The sequence below is a fragment of the Camelus dromedarius genome, chromosome 13 (assembly GCF_036321535.1).
Source record: "Camelus dromedarius isolate mCamDro1 chromosome 13, mCamDro1.pat, whole genome shotgun sequence".
NCBI lineage: Eukaryota > Metazoa > Chordata > Mammalia > Artiodactyla > Camelidae > Camelus > Camelus dromedarius.
In genome coordinates this window covers 25,388,244-25,413,487 of record NC_087448.1, presented here as the reverse complement: position 1 = coordinate 25,413,487, position 25,244 = coordinate 25,388,244, and the positions used below count along the sequence as shown (strand labels likewise).

Sequence of the window (25,244 nt, the reverse complement as noted above, 5' to 3'; positions counted from 1 at the left end):
GATTTGAACCTTGTCTGAATGGTTCCAGACACCATGACTGTGTAGAATATTAATGCAGAAGGAAGATAGCAAGAAAAAGGTGAAAACACAGAAACAAAAATTAATAAAATTCCACTGGGAAAGGGGGGATAAGAGCATCCAAACTATATAGTCCTTTCCCAATATCCAGGTTTAAGTTTACTGAAAATAGTTAAAGAATTTGGAATTCAGAGATTCAAGAAGAAAATAAACAAAAAAGAGGGTTAGTAGACTCATGTCATGAATGAATGTAAACAAGCCCTCAGAAGCTTTTTGACATTCACTTTAAAAAGCAGCAACAGCTAACACTTACTGAGCATTCACTATGGCTTAGGTCATGTGCTAAGTAAACAACTTACATCATCTCAATGAATTCTCACAAAAACCATCTGAGAGAAAGACACTTACTTCTGTTTAAGAGGAAGAAACTGAGACACTGGAAAGTTAAGTAACTTGGTCAAGGTCATACAGACACCAAGTGACATAATCAGGGCCAAACCAGAGACTGAACTGAGTCATTCTACAAGTCAACACACTAAATAAAGAGACTATCAATAACATTTTTCTACCTTTATCACATGTACAATATTTACCTTCCAACAATCACACATTATTAATGTGTACTATACAATAAATTCTGGTTAAAAGCACTTGATTACTAGAAACTTTAAAAATGTACCCTCCAACTTTATCTCAGCTAAATATCTGTAAATGTTTTGCTTTGTGGTAGTTAATTAATATGCATGCTATTGAGGCTTTGTTCCTCCTGGGATTTTTCCTCCATGTACACATGGTCAGTTCCTTTTGGAATTCCTAACAGTTCTTGACTCCTGCCTTCCAAGTCCCACACAGATCCAGACAACAGGGTGACTAGAGTGTTCATGACACAAACGGTCTTGACTGGTTTTTGTTTAATCCCCCAGGCATAGTGTGCAGGCATTATTTCACTGTGTCACCCAGCTTAGCACTCCTCACACCACATAGAATCAGCCTTCCAGTTACAGTTCCATCAATGGAACCAGGAGAAAAAATTCACATGTTGGAAAAGAACAACTTCCGGCAGTTAAAACAAATCCTACCAGAGTTTCCTCTCCTTATGAAAATCTAACTAATTTATTTTCTACATTAAAAGCTGCCTCAGTCTGTGAAAATAACATATTCAAGCTATAAAAATACTTGGCATATTGCTATGATACCATCATCTGAGCAAGTCACTGCAAGTCAAGGAATGGTGCTCCCTGCTTGATAATCAGGACAGGAGGCAGTGTTTTAAGTAACCTCTTCATTTTAGAAGTTGACATGAGATCCTTCCCTTTCAACAGCCTCAGCGTGGCATGGCAGGATCTTGTGCTTAAGCCATTTGTTCTTCACACTGCAGTCACCTTGGGGCTGTGGTTTGATTATCGCTAAAGATATTCACTACTTCCCTCCCACTCAGTCAAGACCAGGAAATACAGCTATTTGCGAGTCCTTTTCTGGGGAATGCTATCCAAGTGCAGCATCTGATTTGTGAAGATGTGTCCGCCTTGCTGCACACATGACTGATGCTCCGTCATGTCTAACTGTAACACATCTTTCCCAGTTTGTGTCATGACTTGCAAGAAAACTGTCAGCTAAATAACAACAGCAATGATGATGATGATAATCAACCCTCTTTCTCTCTTTCTGTGTCATGAGTCTTCAGTAAAAAACAGAATAAAAAGTTCCCAAATTCTTCTCCATACAAATCACAAGTCCTGTCTCAGTCTCTGCATACGAGTGAGGTCATTCGAATGTGAAGTAAAGTATCCACTGCCTTCTGATGCCTGTGATGGTAATTCCTCAACCTGGCAAACCCACTGATATTCAGTCATATCCAACATCCTATAATATCCAAGTGTCAATAAAGTAATTCCATCAAAGACCTTCTGCTCTCTTTCCAAGTACAACATTTATCATTAGGACTGTGACAGTTTTATATACCTCTTGACAAGTGTCAAATATATGCTGCACTTGTGTTTTTAGTGAGAAGTTCAACTCAATGATACCTCAATCATCCAATAACTAAGGACATTCCTTTCATCCCCATTTTGTGTGCACTGCAAATGGTCTGACCCCGCCTTCTAGGGATGGACAGTGGTTCTTAATCCTGGATGTACACGAAACTGTGGAGAACTTTTAGAAAAAAGCTTTGATGCTGGCATTACATCCAGTACTGCCCTTACCACCTTCACCTCCCACCTCTGACACCAGTCTCCCAACAAACGTATCTTAGAAATTCTAGATTCTTAGAATCCAGGCATGGTATTTTTGAAGTTCTCTAAGTATTTCCACCGTACAACCAGGATTAAGAATCACTGGTCTTTACTATGTAAATGGCATAATTCCATCCCTGTCACAGTGATGGAGTGATTTCAGAATACAGTGAAAATTTTGAACTTTATTTAATGACTGAAGGGGTTCACTGCTATGTGAATGAGAAACATAAAGGTCCAGTTGATTTTGGCAGGTATTCTGTGACCACAAGGAAGAATAAGGTAGAGCAAAGAGTCAAAACGAATAGAGGTTCTGTGGTAAACTGAATTGGTCAGTCAAGCCTAGCCTGAAGCTGCCCTAAAATCTCCAGACTTTATTAAATAAACTCCGTTTCAATGGTGGGGCAGCCACACATGTGGATCACTCAGATCTTCAAGATGACCTTCATGAATGACTGAGAGCCTAGAAACTGTTCCTTTACACCCACAAGGCCAATCTTACCCTGGGACACTACCAGCCTGTGACTGAGTACAGAAAAGGTTATGAACAGTGGCACATCCTGCCCAATTTGGGACTCAGCCAAAGGCAACCGTGGCTTGAGGACACCCCAGTGGCCTGACTAAAACATTCTCAGAACTGCACTGTAACCTAACTCTTCCCACCCCATCGTTCTTTCCTTTCACAGGGGTCAGAGCTACACCGGGTCTGAAGGTTCTCCCTGCCTATTCCTGCTCTGTTTTCCTTCATCTTTCACAGGAGTTTCCTCCCAATAAACCCCCTGCACATCTAATTCTGTCTTAGCATCTTCTTCTTGGAAGATCTGAACTAACAAAGATGGATATTCTATACTTTTGACCAAAAGCACTCTTACTGTATTAAGCAGATACAGATTCAGCTGCTGTAATGAAAGCAAAGTAACAAGGAGTTGAACAGGATAGAAGTTTATGTCTCTCCCAGGTAAGAACCCAATTATAAGGAGCTGATATGGCAGTTCCATGTTATTGAGGACGCATGCTATTTCTACTTGTCATTCTCATACATATGTTTCCAACTTATGATTGCTGTGATAACTTCTCCAGCTTCTGCTATCATGTATGGATTCCAGGCAGCAAGCTGGGAGGGGACAGGGAGAAATGGAAGGGTACCTCTCTTTCCCTTTAACAGCATGATTCCAAAGCTACATACATCACTTAGTTCATAGCCATATCCTGCTACAATGGAGGTGGGAAAACAGTCTTCAGCTACATGGTCATGTCATCAACTAAAATTCTACTACCAAATAAGTAGGGAAGAATGGATATTAAAAAATGTCTAGTAATCTCTATCAATGTTAGTTCTTCACTATTCCAGGTAAGTCAAAACAGTTTCTATGAGTGACCATTAGATTTGGTTTGTAAATTATTCCAAAGCTTCAAGAGCTTCATGTTAATATTAGACTAAAATTTCAAAACAGATAACATCAAGGAATGTGTATAGATTCACTGCTGACTTATTAAAATGAAATTTGGGGAAATTCACTGTGTTTTCTATTGTCATGAACAGCTTTTAAAAAGATATTAATTCTTAAGAATACAGTAAGGTTTTATAATGATAATCACCTTTACATTTTAAATGTATAAAATGTAAATCAACTTTTCTCCTGAAACTACAAAATCATCTATCCTTACAAAAGCACTCAACCAAAAAATTAAGAACCACCAATAATTTATGGGCCATATTTTGCAAAAGAGTGGTATAAATACTATTTCAATGTACAGAAATATACATTTAGAAGGAAAAAGGGAAAAAGGGAAAGAAAAGAAGAAAAAAAAGAAACAACTCAACATCTTCACATAAAAAGTTAAAGTACCTGGAATTGACATCCCCATGTCCGAGCTGCCCATGCTGCCCATATCCAAATGTATAGACATCTCCATTTTCCATTAAAACCACTGAAACCAAGATCCAGAGCTTTACTTTTTCATTATATGCATTACATATTATATCACAACTATACTGAAAGCAGTGTAATTTTCACTATTTAAAATGTACAGAGCCATTAAAAATAGGCAATTGAAGCACAAACTTACATTTAATGAGAAATAAATACAATTTTAGTTCTCAAAAAGCTAAAAATATTTTTGTGGGTTATAAAATACATAATGTTTTCCTAATATATACTTTCAAATTCTTATAAATGCCATTCAATAACATTAGTATTCAATAAAATATTGGTTTGGGTCAACTGTAAAATTGTTTTATAATGAGTAACTACATACAAAATACTGTTCTCTCCTATCTAGGATAATTATATAGGTTCATAGATTTGAGTTCTGAACAATTATGTACAACATCAATGCTATGTTAGAACTTTAATATCTGTTAATGATTCATCTATACAAGGAAATATACTGAATATCAAAAAAGAATTAACATTTTATTTTTATAAAGGTTGAATAATACAACCTAAGCTATATCCCAAATGTCAACAATTTAGTAGGAATTTAAACATTTTCTACATTTTAAGAAAATAAATTTGTTGATGCACATTTCTCATTGAAGAGTAACAAAATATGTGACCGGGTTCTAAAAAAATCACAGAATTAGACTTAAAGGAATTTCAGAAATTATTTTATCTTCAGGAATTTCATAAATTGAATTATAAAGTAAGTCCATCAGAAGACAGATTAGAAGTCAGATCTCTAGACAGTCATGCCATAGTTTAAAAGAGATTCTTTAATAAATATGACACTTCCATAGATTTGAGAGACACTGCCACACTATAGCTTTTAACATACTGTTAACAGATCACATGTGTCAAAACTAAACAAACAGGTTAATTAGCACAATTGTAAAAATGCAGTTATACCCTAAAGTTCCAGCTGCTACCTGAATGGTGAAATCCACAGCTGACTTGTACTGCCCGGAGCTCACAGTCAAATCGCACAGAGCCTGGAGGATATGTTGTGATTTTGCTTGCATCCTTTTCTCCTCGTTCTCCACTTCCATCTGTAAGTGTTATATTTGTAATTAAGCCATTGTTCATCTTCAATATAAAATTTTAAATCAGTTTACTATGGAAAAACAAGAGAAAATGTTAAAAGGAACAAGCAAGAAGAATCTGCAGCTGTTAGAAGTGATAGATCAAGAATCTACCTGCAAAGAAGCAATTTTGAAAAGATACACTATATACTGCTGTTTGCAAGTATCACTAACTCAATAAAAACACAGATAAGACTTGGTTATGGATAAACCTATTAGGCTAATCAGTTATGTAATGTAAATGGGTCATTAAGTTACAGAAATAACACAATTCTAAATGTAATAGTTTATATGGGAAAATTTAGTCTGCATAAAAAATAACTGCATGCAAAGTCATTTAACAATTATTTTAAACTTAGTGATGCTGTTAGTGCTAGCCATTTAAAAAAAGATTTCTAGTTTACTCACAAATGACTTAGATTTCCCAAACACATCTTAGTAAGGCTATGCTGTCCACCAGTACTACCAAACTCAATTGAACTTCAAAAAAATGTACGAAGACCAAACAGTTTTATCCAGCAGTTCAATGGTTTCCTTTGATTTATTTTTTTGTCCCACCTCGCCCATCAGCCATTTGGCTTTGTGGTCTTCTTCTGGCCCCCAACTACAACTCTCAACCAAGTCCTCTACTTTTATTCCTTCTTTCCTCCTCTCTTCTTTTTATAATTTCCTTTCATAAGCTGGCTTTAAGGCCTTCTTTCCACCCCTAGGTTCTACATTTGACACTGAATATTCTGGCATTCTAACGATAACATTTAAAAACACATTCCAGAACATAACAACTTTAGTTTGGAATATGTAAATAAGAGAGGCAACTTGTTCTTCTTGGTCTAAAACTATACATCAATGAAATTATGACCTCTATATCATCAAGATTCAAATTCCTTACACACAGAATAAATGTAAATCTTAAAGGAATTTCAGGTCAGCTAGTCTAAACTACTCACTTGTGGTACAGCAAATACAAACAAGTGTGTATAATATGCAGATATGTAACTACAGACACACATTTTTAAATAATTCTGTTTTTTTCATTACCCATTTTACAATGTGAAACAGAACATCAAATAATTCATGTTCACACTATCCTTTTTTTTTTTTCAATCTAAAATTTCTAACCTTTGATAATATCCCGGTAAGATAAAATTGGCCTAAATTATGACTTAAATTTCTATAACTAAATGACTGCAGCACTTCAAAAACCTTAAACATTTAAAACTCTTTACAACACTAGGGCAGTAAAACCTTACTAATTTGGAATAGGTTGACCTATATGACTTACTGAAAAGGTCTTAATTACAGAACATTTAAGCAAAAATTCAGTTTTATTACCTTCTTGCAGTACAGATTATAGATTAAACTAAATGCTACAATAAATAAAATGTGACTACCTAATTACAATTCAAGATAGACCTGTATTACATTAAAATGTACCATAAACATAAAAGTCCTTTAACATACAAGAATTAATTGCTGGACCCAGAGGTTGAAGGCACGTTGAAGGAATCCTTCATTTCTTGAGCCCTTGGTTTGAAAAGCTAGTGATTTTAGACAGGTTCCCCCTTATAAGTATGACCCTGAAAATTCAGAGGAAGAAGTTATTTTGAATTTTTTATTAAAAAAAAATCACAAATACTGTATCTGAAGTATCAAAAATTCTGAATTAGTGAGAGGCTTTACCATAATAGGATAAAGAATAGGATTCCTCTTCTGCTAAATTATCTAATGTGGGTTTGCCAAATAAAATCTGCAAGAATGGATGGATTAAAAAAATGCCAACATTTAATGTCACTCCATCCAAAATACAATATATTTTTAGTTCAAAAACGCCTCAGCTTAGAAAGACAGTGGAAAGGTTAAATACAAACGAGGGCTTATCCATAAAGGAGTAAGTATCTTCCAAATACTATTTAAATAAGATGACAGATATATAGAAATTTTATAGCTTTAACTCAATAGGTAAAAATATATAATTATTAAAACCAAATCTGTTTTAACATAGAAAACAAATTGTGTTCATATGTCTGTGCCAGGCCTAACTAAATTCAATGTTACAAGTGTAATTCCACTTTACATAAGTGTACTGATGCCTAGTTAGAAGCTTTACCTTTGAATTTGGCATTTTGCCCTCTCCCTTGAGTCAGAGATTAAATATAGATACAAATCCCACAATGGAGACATAGCATCAGGGAAGGAGGGGAAAAAAAACCTAGTAATTTACTGATTAAAATCATAGTGATTAAAAGAAGAGTAGCTATTATTTAGAGATAAAAATAATAGCAACATTTTGTTCAAGTTCATTTAAACAAATCTGTATCTATATGAAATAATGTAATTATCACAGATGGTAAAAATATTATAAGAAAAAAACAGGGATGAGTTTCTTGATCATTAGCAGCAGCAGTGACAGAATTTTAAAAATATATGGCTGTATCTGGAATTTGATGTCAATTAAAAAAATCAAGTACAATTTATAAAAGTTTATCAAAGAAAAAAGGTACCTAAATAAGCAGCCAAAAATTTAGTGTAAATTCAAGAATCAGGAAGTAAAATGCAGCAAGATTAATTCTGCTCAAGCTAATTATTCAGTAAAGTGTTAATGAGCAGCAATCAAATTAATCTCAGATTTGTAGGAAAATTAGATCTGAATATTCTTATAATTGGCCATTTTGGGTATAAGTATATCTTTATTTTCCCTAATATAAGTATGTTCATACATATATCATGTGATATTGAAACTGATAGCTGTAAAGTTTTGATAGATATGTATCTAAAATATTCTATGTATATACACTATGCATTTTTGTGTACACACATAGATAAAAGAGGATTCAGTATCTAAAAGACTCTAACTTTGAAGTTTAATTTTTATTTAAATCTACACTTTCTGGGTAATCTTATTGGCATGCATATCACTGAATGTAAGAGAACACAGTGAGTACTTTGAGCAAAATCACTAAAACAGCAAAGCAATAGCAATTACAATATGCTAAGCATGTGCTCTGTGCTAAACACTGAGAATTTAAACAGCACAGTGGATAAGTGCTTTTGGGCACTGGAGCCTAAGAGACTTGGATTGGAATCCTGGCTCTACTATTTGCTAGTTTTATGATAACTGGACACTTGACCTTCTTAAGTTTTAGCTTTCCCAACTATAAGATGGCAACAATGGTACATTACCTCAAAAAGGTCTTAGGCAGATTAAGTGAAAAATAATGTATGAAAAGTGCTCAATCAATATTCACTATTGTTGCTTTCTTTAATCAATATAATAATCCGATGATATAGGAATTGTTATTCCATTTTGCAGTTGGGAAAACCAAGGCTTAGAGGAGTTAAGTAACCAGCCCAAAGTAGTAAATGGCAAAGCAGTTTTAGAATTTGATCAAAAGTAAGGCTCATGCATTTTACCACCACATGGTCGACATCTTAAATCTTTTGTAAAAATAATCACATATTTAACAAATTTCAATTTAATCTTCGTATCAACATAATAAGTTAGGAATTATCATTCCTATTTTTCAAATAAGGAAACTGAAACCAAAGAGATTAAGAAATTTAAGAATGGCCACACAGTTCTACTAAATGACAAATGGGATTAAAACTAAGACCTAATTCCAAAAGGCTATACTTCCATTACATCACACCATTTCTCTATAGAAAATAGGTGTAAATCACACACAGATGTTTTTAAGTGCACCTTCAGATTTTCACATCAGCCACTTCAAGACTATTCTCCAGAACAATTCAAATGTCCCTAACTAGGAGTAGTGAACTAACATCTTTTTTTCTATGTAAGGCACTGAATAGCTGAAACAAATGTTAATCCATGTAACTGTTTGAAATATAGTCTATAGTTACATTTTTGAATACTGTATGTTATATGGATTATATGTTATATTTATTGATTCAGTCTTATATACTTTATTTCGCCTCTAATCAAAATTTGCCTGTATAGGATGGATTCCGTGACCTCCTCTGAATTCTCTCCAATCAGCCAGAAGCTCTCCAACTTTCCATCTTAGAACTCTCTCCTGTTAACAATAAATCCACAGTTCTTACCCTCCACATACCCCCATAAAAAAGTCACAGTCTAAAAATTTAAATCATTATTATCCTACAATTTGTACCATCATAATTAAATATAAGACAGAATATAGCAATTAATATAGTGAATTTCTCAGTGGAAGATAAACAGGGTAAAAAAATAGAAAAGAATGTATGTAGGAAAAAAATTTTAAAACGTATTAAAAGGCTATGACTATACGCAGCAAGAGTAAAAGCAGTGACTGGTGAGGTAATAAAATGACATGGACAGTGAATGCAAAGGGAGTAATGGAGAGCCAATCTGCGGGTGTATAGTGAGTGGTAAGTTAATACTCTCTAAATAAAATAGGAAACCATTTGATAAAATATTAATTACACTTTAAATTCATTTTGGTGGTAAAGAGATGATGTTGTTTCACTCTATAAAACTATACAGTCTGATGATTTAAAAAGACAAAAAAGGCTGTATACTATAATACTACAAAGTAAATCCTTCCAAAGACGTTACTACAAATATACAGAGTCTCACTAAGTAACCCTGTGGCAGACAAGATGGAATTAAGGCTAGATATTGTTGAATAATTTCTATAGCTCATCAGTGTAATACTGTAAAAAGTCTTTTAAACTTGTAAACTTGGTCTTCATTTAGCATTTCATTTAAAAATTCTGGAAAAAACAAAGATGTTTGTCTATATGATACTGATACAGACCTAAAAAAGTTATATTTTTATTGAAATATGAATATTTCAAATATTGTTTCTTAGATTTAAATAGTTATGGTTTGTTAGAGTACCCAGTAAATAAATCAATCACAAATTTTACTATGGTTAATAACACTGTATTTAAAACACTCTCAATTTTTATTTTTGCAGAATACATCTTAAGTAGTGCTCTATTTATGTTTTTACTAAAAACAGGTGGGTTTGTCTGTTCTGTTTTGCATTTTTGCTTTGAGTGGCAAACTGATAGGTGGAGAGAGGCAAATAAAAGTGAAGTTGATTATAATATACTGCACGGGAAAGCGTAAAAATAAAATTAGTCTATAACAGCCTTGCGGCAAAAAAATAAAAAAGACACAAAACATTAATTTGTCTACATGGAGTATGTAATTTTAAAATTTTCTATGTAATTTTAAAATTTCAGGCATTTAAGAAAATAGTAAATCTAAGTTGTACTAGCCAAAGAATTCCTGGTTTACATGCCAGGATTCTAGGCAGAATTTACATGTAAATTTATGAATTCTCTGCATTAAATTCTCTCCTGATCTTATTGACCCATAATCTGAGGTTTAAGGGAAAACAATCTTCCTTTAGGAATATTTTTAATTAATCCAGAACTCTGGTATCTCAAAGAATTATGTAGAAACAGACTCATAGTCACTCGAAGACTTGTTCAGACCTGTGACAAGTTTCTGAGGACTTACAGTAGGTCTACACAACTTACTCTTTACTTACATCTACCACTTTTTAAACCTCAAATATCAAATAATTCAGGTGTGTTAAGTATATAAACTCTGATGTTAAAACAATGGAGAAGCATAATAGCAGTCAACTCATTATTACTTTATACATTGACAGGAGCAATTTTGTTAATTCTAAAGCAAATAAATAGCATTAAAAAAAGAAAAAAGGATTGCAAAATGCCAGATGGCAGTTGTCTAAGAGCAGACAATAAAGAATATAAAATAGAAAGCAGTAATTATTTTTCAACCTTCCTTTAACTTTATGAAATTTGAAAAGAAATGGAAAAGAAAATGATACACTGTAAAATGTCTTGTTTTTATTAAAGTTAACCAAAAAAATAAAATAAGATTGACCGTCATTGACAAACAGTATACTTTCAGCATGTTCTTTCTCCTCAGGCTACATAATAATGATAGAAGCAAAGTAGAAGAATTAGGTTTGTGCATTTTCCCAGAGACAAAATTCAAATGAGTGGAAGAAATTGGGAAGGTATCCAACCTAGTTGATAAGGAAGACCAAATACCTTTGTGCTTGTCCCGTTTATGCTTTAGCTGTGCTGGATGGGATCTGAGTCTGGCTAGAGCCTGTTCTCGATGGTTCATAAAAATAGGACCAGCAAATACAAGGGGGCCTGAGGAGAAACATTTTGTATGTGCATAGGAAAGCTCACAAAATGAAAACACTACAATGAACAAAAATAATTCAAACTAAAAAGCATGGAAATTAAAGTTCTGGACATTGTACTTTTCTCCCAATTCCCCCACCCCCAACCATAACCTATTCACCATTCTATACAAAAGTTTCAATATCTTAAATATAGTTTATAAAGTACAAATTCTATCACTTATACTTATAAAATGATCAGGTAGTTACTAATAGCCTCAAATAGATCATCAGAAAGTTCAAATAGAATAAATCAAATTATCTTACAAATATTTTTAACATCATATATATTCAAACTTGGTAAACTATACATTCATTAAAAATATGTCTTTCCTTCTGAAATACCAAAAACCAACTAAGTTTTAAATTAATGACTAAATTTTAGCAAGGTCTTCAAGATTTAACAGCCACATCAGTCTTGCTACAAAACCAAGATATTATTGACTTAACTATATTCTGTCATAGAGGAAAGAAAAAAATGGTCAAAAACAAAACAAAACCAAAAAATTACCATGATCTTATGTTTATACACATGCACATTTATATATATACATGTATATGTATATATATCATATCACTACCGTATAAAGACAGAATTACAGAAGTTATACTTGATTTGATTTTCTAAAAAGGATAAACCTAACTTTATGTGTGATTTCCATAGCCACATACACAAAATCAGAAACAAGGATAAGCTGAACTTCATACTGATGACAGAGGAATCTAAAGCCAGTAACATTTTTGAAACACTAACCATTCTTTCATTAAATAATTCTTTTCTGAAACTCCAATATGTACACATACATATATACACAAATACATACTGACATAGATTACAGTTATTTCTACTTATATAGGACTCAAGGAAAAAAATCTATAGCCAAATTAATTTCAGTAAAATTTAAATGATAATGGGGAAAAGCATTTTTTTAAACTTGAAAAGAAAACTCTAATTATACCTTAAAATTTTAGCTCATTTCCTATAGAACAGAAATACAGCTTCCTTGAGTTTTAGCAACATCAAAAATTCCTGCAAATTTCAAAACACTAAATTTGACAGTTAAGAATTTACCAGTATTTAAAAAGGAAATTGACAGAATATACGTACTGATTTTTTTTATTAAGTTTCTTCATGGTTCTCTATAGATCTTTGGCTATGATTAATTTTTCTAACAATTATTGCTCTGTAAAAATATTTGAAAAACATCAAATTAAATACCAAAGTACTCTCATTAAACATTAAAAAGTGGGTAAAAAATATTTTAATTATGCCTCCAAATATAGAAAAAAAATGCAAGCAGCATCAATTCTATGAAAAAATCAGTAACACGGTCTATGATTACTAAAATAAAAATATACTACTTCAATGTTAGTAGAATTAAAAGTATTAGACAGGTTCCAACTACACAAAAGGATTGTAAATACTAAAATAAGAATAATACTATACTGTATTACCATTTTCAGATTTCTGTGGTCTGCCTGAGATATTATTTCTTCCAATAAAAATATTATACCCTTAATACTCATAGTTATTTGCTTCTCACTAAATTCAATCTTTTAATTGTCTTCTGATATATAAATCCAGAAGACACACAGGCAATCAAACCTATAAAGTGTAACATTTGAGCTAAGTTTAAATTACCATTTATAACATCAGGCTATTAGGTTCTAAAATATTCTTGTACCCCATGGACTAAAATAATTTTTTTTACATAGTTCAAACATTCATTTATTCACCATTTTTGATTATCTGTAATGTAACAGACACTAGGTATTGTAGATACAATGACAAAGACATGGATTTCATTCAGATTCAGTCCACCAGGGAAGACAAAAAAGAAAACAAAGAATTGCAATATGCTGTGATAAATGTTATAAAGGAAGTCTGTACACATTATATCCCAAAGGATGAAAAGTAATCAAATCAACCTAAGAGAAACAAATAGGTTTCAAAGAATGAGAAAAAGTTTGCCAAGAGAGAGAAGAAAGAGCATTCCAAGTAAAAGGAATAGAAGTTTTAAAAGCATGAAGATGTTAAAAACAACACTATATGGTCATTAAAAACACACATAGCCAAAATGGATGGAATATAGGGTTATAAAGCAGAAAGTAGTGGGCAATGAGTCTGGAGGTGAATATACAAAACAGATAATTAAAATCTTTTGATACCAGTAAACTTCATTGTAGAGGTGATGAGAAGTCTATAAAATGTTTTCAATTAGTCAACAAAGACACACTGAGTACTGAACAATTTCAGGCACCATGCTAGGTCCTGGAAACATTTGGATAAACAAGACACCATCTCTGCTTCAAGAAGCTCATGGTCTAACAGCTGAGGGAGAGTTTACAGACAACCCAAGAAGAAGTTATGACAGTGCACTGTGACAAAATTAAGCACAGTGCAGTGGCAGGTAGCAAACCTTGAGGGTAGAAAAGCAGGGAGTTTGGGGATATAAGAAGAGAAAATACCATGTAAGCTGAGATCTAATAAAAAAAAAAAAAAAAAAAAAGGTAGCCAGTACTGTAAAGGTTCAGAGATACGGGGGATAATAGTTTTGGAATAGGAAAGAGTAGTAAAGAGACATGAGGCTGTAGAGATAAAACGTGGAATTAATTATGAGAACTATGAGTGACTTTTTGGTTTTAAATACAGAAATACCAATGATCAGATCTACATTTTAGAAAAAAAATCCTGGAAAGAAGGTGGACAATAGCTTAGAAGACGGTAAGACTGGGGTTAAGACCGCTTAAAAGGCTTTTTGCTGAGCTAAAGAAACAGCAGTGGCATACTAAGAAGCAGACATATTCAAAAGATTTAATAGCTTTTTAATAAAATTAAGAAAGTAGAATAGAATCTGTTGGGTTTATTTGCTTCAGTGAAAGTGAATAAAACAGGGGTGTGAAAAGCACAGATTGAGATATTTAAAAGCTCCTTCCATTCACATGCAGACAATGGGTTATCTGGAGCAGATCCACGGGCAGGTAAACTGAAAGAGTGACTGGAATAAGTGGCAGCAAAATATAATACAAGCCTTTCAGAAAGTTATTGGTGACACATTTTAAGAAACTAAAAATTATCATTATCCTTTGGCCAGTAACTGAATATCCAGAAATCTGTCCTAAGGGAAACTCTAAAATATTTTTCTAAAAAATTTCAGCTCAGAGGTGTTACTATAACCTTATTAATTGTAACAAAAAATTTTAAACAATCCAAAAAGGAGAATAATTAATAAAAACCTATGGTATATCCTCTCACTGGAATAATATTCAGCTATAAAGACAAGACTTTTGAAGAAAAAAATGCTTTTGTGCTATTTAAATTAGAAATGATTGTAATATGTTTACCAACATTTTGCAAAAATTAAAAAGAATAATAATAACTAATACAGGTGATGCAAGAAGAAAACACCACTCATATATTAGACTTGAGAAGACAAATTCCTGTAGCATTTTAAAAATGATCTGAAATATCTGTTGAAATTTAAAACATACACACTTTCTGGTCCAAATATCCTATTTCTGGGATGCTCTTATATATACACAAAAACTCCACTACATATGGCTATAAGTTTAAGAATATTTATTATAGCAAAATCCAGAAAAACCTGAAAATAACCTTAATGTCCATTAACAAAATAATGGTTGAATAAACTGTGGTTCAGCCATATTATGAAATGCTATATAGCTGTTAAACAGAATGTAGTAAATCCATACTCACTGAGCTAGTGTGTATTCATGTTGTATTGTAAAATGAGAAAAAGATGTTTCAAAGAACCGTTTGATATTTAACACAATATCACTTTTGTAAATAAGCATATGCCTATACTTCCACACATACATAGATATCTGCACGATTACTAAACCTCATTTGCTCGGGGGAGGAGTACAAGAGGCAAGGAAAACTTCTAGAAAATATAAATATATATATACTATAACATTAAGTAAGTATATAAAACATAAGATTCAGTCAGTGATATAACTGGAAATATATAAAACTTGATTAGAAGATGACAATGAAATCAATAAAAGTAAAAATGTAATTAAAGGATAGGTTTCTGTGAAAGAGTATACCAATATATATCACAGTATGAAATGATGTAAAATAACAAAATTGTACGCATAGAAAAATTTTAAGAAAGTACACCAACATTCTACAGTGGTTACCTTTGGATGAAGATTTATACTGATATTTTTTCTTATTTATATTTTCTAAGTGATTCATATAATACTTTAAAAGGGTCTTTGATGTGGTATTAGAAGATCAGCTAATACTGGATTTGATTTGTCAAGTCAAGGAAATAACGGTTTTCGAGGCTTAAAAATCAACAGCAATAACTTCTCAACACTTTAAAATTAGAGAAACTATAATAAATTTGTTTTCACATTTTAATTTGTAACTACAGGAAACTTTTTTCTATCAAAATGGAATCATTTTACTCTACAGAAGATGTAGGGGGTTTTGCTATTAAAGTTTTGTGATGAACATCCCAATGCTGTGAGAAAAGCAATCAAGTTGAGGCCAGAGCTGGAAAAGAATCAAATCCAAAGGGAACAGAAGTCTACTAAACAGCCCACCATCACCAGCATCATTATCTTCACCATCACCACCATCAAACATTTGCCCAAGGCTTGGTACATATCAGACATTTTCATGTGTATCATTTAATCCTCATCCCTACTTATGTGAGTACACTTGTCACCTCCATTTTAAAGGTAAGGAAACTGAGGTTCAGAGTGGTTAAATTCCAGGGTCATATACCCAGTTAAGAAGCCAGGATATGAACCAAAGTCTAACATCTAAACCCATATTCTTAATCACCATGCTATATAGCTTGGCTAACTATGTAACTTATCTAAATGAGATTCTCTAGGGAGAGCGAAAGAAGGCACTGTAAGAAATATGCCCAGACAGTATACATAAAACGGAAATGCCTCAGGCAAACCCAGGACGTAACTCACCCCACCTACAGCTCACAATTATGAAACCTTGATTTGACATTTAGGAGAAAAAGAAAGAAGGAAAAGTAGGCAACATTATTTGAGCCTAGTTTTCCTTACAACAGAGTGCTGAGAAGGAATATAGAGATAAGAGCACTGACATAATCACCTAGGAGTCCTGGTGACTTACACAGCTCTACTTAAAAATCACACTGAACAAGCAATCCACTTATAAAATTAATACAAGTCTCAGAGAATTTAGCTGTCAATCAACTGTCTAAAAACAAACTAAAAATTATCACAAACACCACTGAAATAAAATCTGTAAATGAATGCCATTGGTACCTAAGAATATATATGTAAAAAAAATATTATCTGAAAGATTAATATCATAAAAAATTAAAGAAAAAGTTCCAACTTTATCAAAAAGCAGTAACCACAACACTTTTTGTGGTTTCAACAGCAAGAAAATTTTGTGTCATAAACAGCAGCTAAATTACATCAATAGGCCTGAGGCTGGTGATCAAGGCTTTAATACAAGAGCTGGGTCCTAAAATTCTAATCAACTTTAAAACAATCAACACAAACTTGGTAAACAGGATGAGACAGGTAAATCAAGTAAAATAATTTAATTTAATCTAAACCTGAAAGGTTGAAATTTCAACACAGATAAAGACAATTACTAATAAGCGTAATTACAGGCTTGCTAACTGTTAGTATCTAAAAAGTACCAAGCAGAAGCTAAGAAGAAAAAAAAAAAAAGACAAGTATGTGTAACAGTTGGAACGTGAAAAATTTATTTGGCATTCCTTTTCCTCACAAGGACAAAACAAGACTAACAATCCTCGTTAGCCTGGTACCAAACAAGAGCCCTAGAACACTGTGCATGTGACTCAGACCTATCCAGGACCCCGAGGCAGAAATTACGAAGCATGAGGCCCAGGCTGATGTAGAAGGTCCAGGGAACAAACCTGATCATCACTGCCCTCTAGAGCAGTGGTTCTCACACTTCAGCACCATCAGAATCACCTGGAGGGCTTGTTAAACCACAGAAACAATATAATTTCCACAAATAATTAAATAATACTTTTTTTTTAACCTTTAAAAGGTTAGAGTGTATGTTTTAAAGGTCTTTGACGCATTTTAAAATAAATGGCAAAAGAAAATTCTGCAATAAAAAAGTTTTGTTGAATAACCAATGCATAGACAATGTTCTTTTACTTCGGATATGCAGAAAAATACTATACCTAGAGAAGAACAGCTTTTTATAGAGGGGGAGAAAAGATTATAAGACATACAGCATTAGGCAAGTAATTAAATGTCATCATAAGGAGCTGCTATACTTTGGTAGAAACGTAAGAAATTGCTGAGTTTTGTACATCATTTCATATGGTTAAACCTAGTATTTCCAAAAAAAGAAACAACAGGTAGTAAAAATATCTCTGACAACTAACCTTAAGCAAATAATATCATTAAAATAAAAGGAATTATCATTTAATTACCATGTGTCATAAAGACCCAGAACTTACATTTTACCCTATCCTCTACAAGACATTTAATATGTTATTTTCACATATATCTATACAATGTAAATAATAACATTATATACATTAATCTCATTAAAAGCTCCTTTAGAGTAAGAGGCAATGATTTTATGTAAACAAAGCCAAATTAACAGCAAATATTCACTCTGTCAATTTATCAACATCGTTTATCAGACACTGTAAAGAACAATCTTCAAGTTCTAAGCATGTTTTATGACTTTAGTTTAATAAAAATAGAATTTACATGCGCTATAAATTTTATATTTATTCCATTTTATATTAAAAAAGGAAATGCCTAAAAAAGGTCTGTAATAATAGTTAAATGGGTAACAGGTTTTATCTTATGTATCAAATATAATGTCATTCTAATAAATATTTAAAGATACAATGTCACTAAATATTTCTAATCAAGATTAGAATAAAGGAATAAAATCACAGACCTTTGTAACAATTTGTCCTAACCCTAAAATTCTACTGGGCAACAATAACTTTGGTAATACTTGTATTTATCTCTGCTTGCTGGATATATGCTAAAATACTTATAATCATTGTTAAATATATTCTTTAGGCTGAGAAGTGGTCATAAACAACTAGGAAAAGATAAATAATAAGTCTATTTTTGCAATAAAATCTGCAGACTCCCCAACCTACCCTTCTGATACATAACCAGAATAAGCTTTTTCTAAAAAGAGATACATAAAGGCATAATTATGCACTGAATTGGAAGGAAGACTGATGAGACTATGCCCAGAATGATTGTAAATAATTAAGACAACAGAAATTAAAATACCAAACTAATTTGGTAATCATAGTTAAGTAGATGGGTCAAAATTTGGGTGAAGGACAGTACTTAGAACTCGTATTTTTAAAAAGCTGACATTGCTAATAGTTTTCGATGCTTGGCAAATGGCACAACAATTCTTAATATGGTTGACTTATCTCATGAAACTCAACTGAATTAAATGTATGTTATTAGCACAATTGCAAATACCTTCAATATTTTCATGAATTACTAGAATGTTACTAATCTTAATTTCAATTTCTTACTAAATCAGCCTACTCTATAAAGTTTTATGTGATCTCAGCATAGGGTAAGAAAATAGCCTTTCATATACATTTTCTCTGCAGCTACATCTTACCTCTTCCTTCATCTAATCTGTGTCTCCTGATTACACGCTGCCGTTTTTCTTCTTGTCGTAACTGAAGGTGTTCTTCAATGTTAACCCCAGGTACTGGGACAGCTAGATGATTGACAATCAATCAATCAATTTTATAATAGATATGATAGAATTACATGAAATTCAAGAAAGTAAAAGCTAACAAAAACATTGTCTAAAACATAAATGATTTTTACTGCAAGAATCTTAGCAAAAAGGGAAAAAAAGATTCTCATCCCTTAAAGACACATTGTCAGTTACCACACAAGCAGTACTGCATAGTCAACTGTTATCTTAATTTGTTAACGTGTATCTAACAGGAATTGTTTAAACTATCAGAATTATTACCTAATAGAAGATCTAAAGGTATCATCTCTTTCACTGCATCAAGAATTCCTCTTTGTCTTGCCTCTTGACCATCCAATTCTCTAGCACAAGCCTTGCAACATCCACATACAGCACAGCCAGATTCTCCAGAACCACAACCACAGATCCTAAAAATAAATAAATTATTAACAAAAATCCTTCTCTTTCCTTAAAACTCCATGACACCTTTTCTGCATTCTTAAGATTAACTTAAATAAGTCAGCAATGAAATCACCCCTTCAGATCAGGATCTGTCAATCTTAAAGAAAAGATATGAATGGATGAATAATTCCAAGGTATGAATAGATATTAAAATTCCTAATAGGCATAACTGGTATATTTCTATAGAAAATACAAATGAATCCTGTTATTTTCAAAGCCACTATTAACGAAGTCTTTTAAAAGTTTTCATGATTAGTGAGGTGCCAGTAGTTCCAGTATTAAGAGGCTAACAAACAGTTTGCTGCTATCTTCCAGATAAGTTAAGGAAAGTGTAGGCAGCCTTCAGTGAGCCAGCCCAGCTTGCCAGCTTCCTATGTTATGTCTCCTCACCCCGCCCTCTCCTTTACATGCCATCACCTCTCATTCACTCCTTTCACGGTGTCCAGTTACCTATTCTTTCTCCTCTTCTTTGTCCTTTCCCTATCAGTTGTGAACCATGCATATGACATCTGATTATAATATAAAGAAAACAAGAACACTCCCAGAAGTTGGCTAGAGGGTCAGTAAACACTAACTTCTTGGTCACATATTTTGTAGATATAGAAGTTCTAACTTTATTTTTTGTTTGTTTTGGGGTTTTTTTGGGGGGGAGGATTAGGTTTGTTTATTTATTTCTAATGGAGGTACTGGGGATTGAACCTAGGACCTCATCATGCATGCTAAGCATGTGCTCTACCACTGAGCTATACCCTCCCCCAGAAGTCCTAACTTTAATGTTATTTGTTGGATCAGGCCTGAAAAACTTCTGCCAGCCTCACTGCACCTCTGGTTACCCAGGTTTGTGGAGGCCTAAGATGAAGGATCTACCTGGCAACAGTTTTGAAAGTCATAGTTCTAGGTATCTTGGAAATTCCTGGCTTTTAAAAGCAAGCATTACAGACCATCTGGAAGATCACTTACAACAGTAAAAACTGATATGATAATATGCCTTACTGAATTGGCCATGGGCACTATTTTAAAAATAATGTTTAATACTAAATTTATTCTAAGATCTATATGTAGTCACAATTTTATAATATTTGAAGTCATTTTTAAGTGTTTAGTGTCCTGCATATATTCCTATGTTGACTTTATTCATGTATTTATTTCTACTTCACTAATAAAGAAGTTACTGTATTTCGTTAGACATCATCCATTTAAATCTATAAATAATTACTGGAAACTGATAGTATATCACTGGGGAAAAGGATACAATGAAAAATAATTAGTTTCAGGAAGGGCCAGAGAATTCAGAAATTCATTTATGATATTTATCAGTGGCATAAGTTCAGAGATTGGGAACACTTAATTTTAAATGAAAATAGCTTGGGAGAGATCCAGAAAGATAAATTTCAGTTCTAACATTGTTTAAAAAAAAAATCACCGAATCTTTCTATATCCAACTTAAATTTAAAAATAAACAAATCAGAGGCTTAACTACAGTAAACAGAACCAAACATATACCTTTGTAGAAGGAATATTTGATAAAGAGAGCCAAAATTTTTTTTAACATATTAGCATATCAAAAAATGCAAAGAAAACTTATTGTTAAAAAATTATAATATTTCAACAGCCTAAAAGAAAAGGCCTATTATATATGATATATTTAACAAAGTTAAATCAAATATAAACCTAGAAATATAGAAAATCAAGACACTGTTTGGGAAGAAGTACTTGATCACTAAAGAGGTATCAAACAGGGAGGTCAGAGATGAGGAGGTGGCTATTCTTATTCTGGGCTTCTCTTCACAAAATTCTCACTATTCCCCAAAGTTGGCTAATTAGCATAAATAATCTGATCTTACAAAGATCAGATCTACCATAACACAAAGATGTAAGACAACTAATTAATTATGTCTCCCAAAGATCACTCAATTATGTTACATTAGCTATAAATGGCAACACAAAAATAGGACTTGAAATTCTCTCCAACATTCTAGGGGAAAACCTGCATTCTGATTCTGCCAAACTCACATATTAACTTTAAAATGATAATAACACCGAACCCTGAGTGGGAAAAAATGGTCCAACAAGAATAAAAAGGCTAAATATAACAGGTATAATGCAACTTTAGAAGTGACAATTCCTAGAACTCCTAAAACTGCAAACAGAATAATAATTCAAAAGAAAATTATATAACCCTAATTGAGTATTCTATATGGTGCTTCATAATTCTATACAGAAACAATTCATGTTCAACAAAAATGAATAGATATTTGGCATCAAAGAATTCTTAAGAAAAGACTACAAAATGAAGCACAGCCTCAAGCATTAAAGAAATGTATGCCCTATTTTTAAATAATGAGTTAAACAAATCAAATGAAAGAAAAGCACCTTAAATAAAATAACACTGAATTGGAAATTATTACAGTAGAAAACAATGATTAAGAATTAGAAGTATATACCAATATGCCTTTATAAGAAACAACATAACAGAATACACTCTAGAATGGCTTTGGAAAGAAATGTGTTCTGCTTATTATATTCCACTACTATTTTATCTCTTGAGAATTAGTCATGTACTTACCCTCCAGGAACTCTGTCCGGACGCCCACTACTGACACAGCTGGCTCCGTACCCGGTACAGTCTCCACAGACGGTGCACACCATGCACTGCTCCAGCTTCCACTTGTGCATGCCCGGAGGGCACATCATGGACTTCTCGTCTTTCTCATCTAGCTCTTCTTCCAGGTCCTCATCCATTGCTGTTGCCATATTTTCAACTCCAAACCCTATTTAAAAGATCAATTTATAATTCTGACGTAGGTTATTCCCGTGTCTAAAAAACTGGTCATTTTATTTTTCAGTTAAAAAGTTAAAACATACATAACACATACTAATCCAAGTAAATATACAAAGGAATGATAAAATGTAAAAGCAACAGAAATAAAATTTAATTTAGGGATCACTAATAAGTGTTCTCCCCATCTTCTTTCTGCAAAAAGAGGCAGTGATGGTAAGAGCATCTCTTAGCTATTACTTTGTGTCACTCACACTTCTAATTTTCTCTGATTTTAGTCCCTTGCTTTCCATCTTCACCACCAATACTTTCATTCAACACACCAACGAAAGTCTCCTAACCACACACCAAGAGTCCCTCCACTCTAGAATAACCTCCCACTGATAGTAATGAGCTTCTTAAAATATATATTTGATTCTATGACTTCACAATTTACAAATTTCAATGTCTTTTTCCCAGCGTCTTCAAAAGAACAAAACTCCTTAGCAAGATACAGTCAGTCACAATAAGGCTCCCAATTTCCTCCAATCTTTCTTCCATGCAAACTACATTCCACCTGAATCTAAATTTCCTCTGCTTTCTAAACATCCTGTCTCCTTTTACATGCTCACAGCCTTTGCCTGCCATCAAGAAGGCCCCAAAAGAGCTAAATTTGTTTTTCTTAATTTATACAAATATTAATCCTCAAATTCATTCACATACAGCTCAATGCTTAATTCTAATAATATGTCTCTATTTCCTATTCTTCATCCATACAAAATTAAAAACAGAAAACCAGAAATTGGGGTAAAGGGTATATGACAGCACTGACAGCAGTTAGAAGTAAACACTAAGAGTAAGAATGAGGTGGACACAAACTATTACCAAAACAAACAAACAAACAAAAACAAAAACTACAACAAGCAAGGCAACAAAGGATAAACCTCTCTTTTCCCCCTTCAATAGCCTGAGTGCTGGGGCAAAGGATACAGTATATAAGGTGTATCTACAATTTCTCCTGATAAAGGGTCAAGTATTCTTAAGGATCACGCTTAGTTGTCAAGAACTGATTAAATTTCAGGTAGTACATGCTGTTAAACAGGAAGATATTTGCCAGACAGATTGCTGCCAACAATGGTTAAGACTGAAAACATGGGGTATAAAAGGAGCTAATAACAAAGAGCTTGAAAAATATACTTTTCTGGAATAATTCAGTCACTAAAAATGCTAAATCAAAGAAGGTGCTATTACATCTTATACAAAATTAAGAAAAACATACAAGTAAATAAGTAAGCTCATTCAGACATTAGAAGTCTAAAGTATATTCAATTATTCCAGTGATATACTGTCAATCAAATAAGAAATTCAGTGGTTTTCATAATTTATAAGTATGAAATCAAAAAAGCCATTTGTTTTGAAAGAATAAAATTCTTCACCATGGTGTTCTGAAAAACTACAGAAAAGATAACACAGAAATTAACATCCACACATGCAACACCTACCTTTCCCACCTTGGTTCATGGCACCAGTGTCTCGTCCACACTGTCCTTTATTATTTACACCAAATGTCCAGACTTCTCCATTCTTCATTAAAACACAAGTATGAGCTTTGCCCATAGCTACCTGAGTTACAAAATGGCCTTTCAAATCTGTTACCAAACCTACAGGAAAGATACAAATTTGGTAAGAAACAACAAAAACGCCTTTCTGAGCCTAGTAAATCATCAGTAATGGAAAGGGACCACTTCAACATAAAACTTTCCATTTCTGGGATAAAATAACCCAACAAAATGGGAAACAGTGGCCAAAAGATAGACAAGGTATCAGTAAATTAACTTTGTAATTTTGTAATAAGCCCTCAAAATCTTAAAATGTCATCTTCTAGACTAGGGACAAGGCTCTATTCTGGCATTAGCTCAAGCCTGCTTCTCCTGCATGCTTGCTCTAAGTGGTAGGACCGCTCAACAGTTCTTAGAAAGGTCACTGTACCTCGAACTTTCCTGACCCAAGCACAAAGGAGTCTATGAATCACGTACTTTACTTGCTTTGACCTGCCTCAGCGAAACAGAGTAGAAAACCTGCCAGAGTACTCTGAAATAACACTGTTTTTGTAGAAACCTGTGAGATTTCAAAAGCAGTATTTCTTAGGCTTTTTAAATCTACAATGTTTTTTCCACAATCCAATACATAGTTAGTTCCTAAACTTCACTTATTCATGAATTACTTTCATTATGCTTCCCATATCTTGGTGTCACCCATACTATCTTAGCATTTTTGCATCAATTTTAAATTGACTAAAGTATTTTTAACCTTATCCAGCAGTAATAACTGTAGAAATCAAAGACTACTGAGTATTTCCAACATACACTAAAATAAGAACATTTTTTAAAAATTAAAGTATTTGTTTTATTTAGGTTACAAATAATATAATTCTCACATCACACTTCGGCAAAACTATTCTACATTATTAGCTCAGCTATCACCTCCTTAAGGTGACCTTTCCTTTCACCTTATACTAGCTTAGGTCTTTTGGTTAAGCATACCTCAAAAACTCCCACTTTTAGCATTTAGCATACTTGAAAAAGGTATGTTTATATAGAAACAGTATTTATTATCATTAACAGTACTAGCTGACACGTCTTGAGCCCCACGTGCCAGGCTCTGTTCTAAGCATTTCATAAGCATTATCTCCTGTAATCTTACAAGGACCGTATGAAGCAGGCAACTATCATTAGCTCCCTTTCATAGGTGGGAAAAAAATGAAAGTTAAGAAAAGCTCTGAAAAGTTAAGTAATTTAAGCTAGTTAGCCAAATAAAAAGTGACAGTACCAGGATCTGAGTCTATATCCAAAATCATTAGACCACAGTTATC

At 32.9% G+C, this 25,244-nt stretch overlaps 1 protein-coding gene across 8 annotated transcripts in view; it reads right to left on the bottom strand.

The window, feature by feature from the left end:
* MYCBP2 (MYC binding protein 2) overlaps positions 1 to 25,244 on the bottom strand; it is a 226,102-nt gene that overhangs the window by 144,913 nt on the left and 55,945 nt on the right. For 5 of the 8 annotated variants that reach the window (XM_031466155.2, XM_031466152.2, XM_064493060.1 and 2 more), the window contains exons 14-20: positions 23,875 to 24,033; positions 22,181 to 22,385; positions 19,435 to 19,580; positions 19,069 to 19,170; positions 11,308 to 11,415; positions 5,122 to 5,241; positions 4,103 to 4,184 (exon numbers count right to left, since the gene is read on the bottom strand). In XM_031466155.2, coding sequence (XP_031322015.1) covers positions 4,103 to 4,184; positions 5,122 to 5,241; positions 11,308 to 11,415; positions 19,069 to 19,170; positions 19,435 to 19,580; positions 22,181 to 22,385; positions 23,875 to 24,033 — 922 coding nt within the window. The remainder of the gene's footprint in view (positions 1 to 4,102; positions 4,185 to 5,121; positions 5,242 to 11,307; positions 11,416 to 19,068; positions 19,171 to 19,434; positions 19,581 to 22,180; positions 22,386 to 23,874; positions 24,034 to 25,244) is intronic. The other 3 variants (XM_064493063.1, XM_064493062.1, XM_064493065.1) reach the window with 3 other exon arrangements.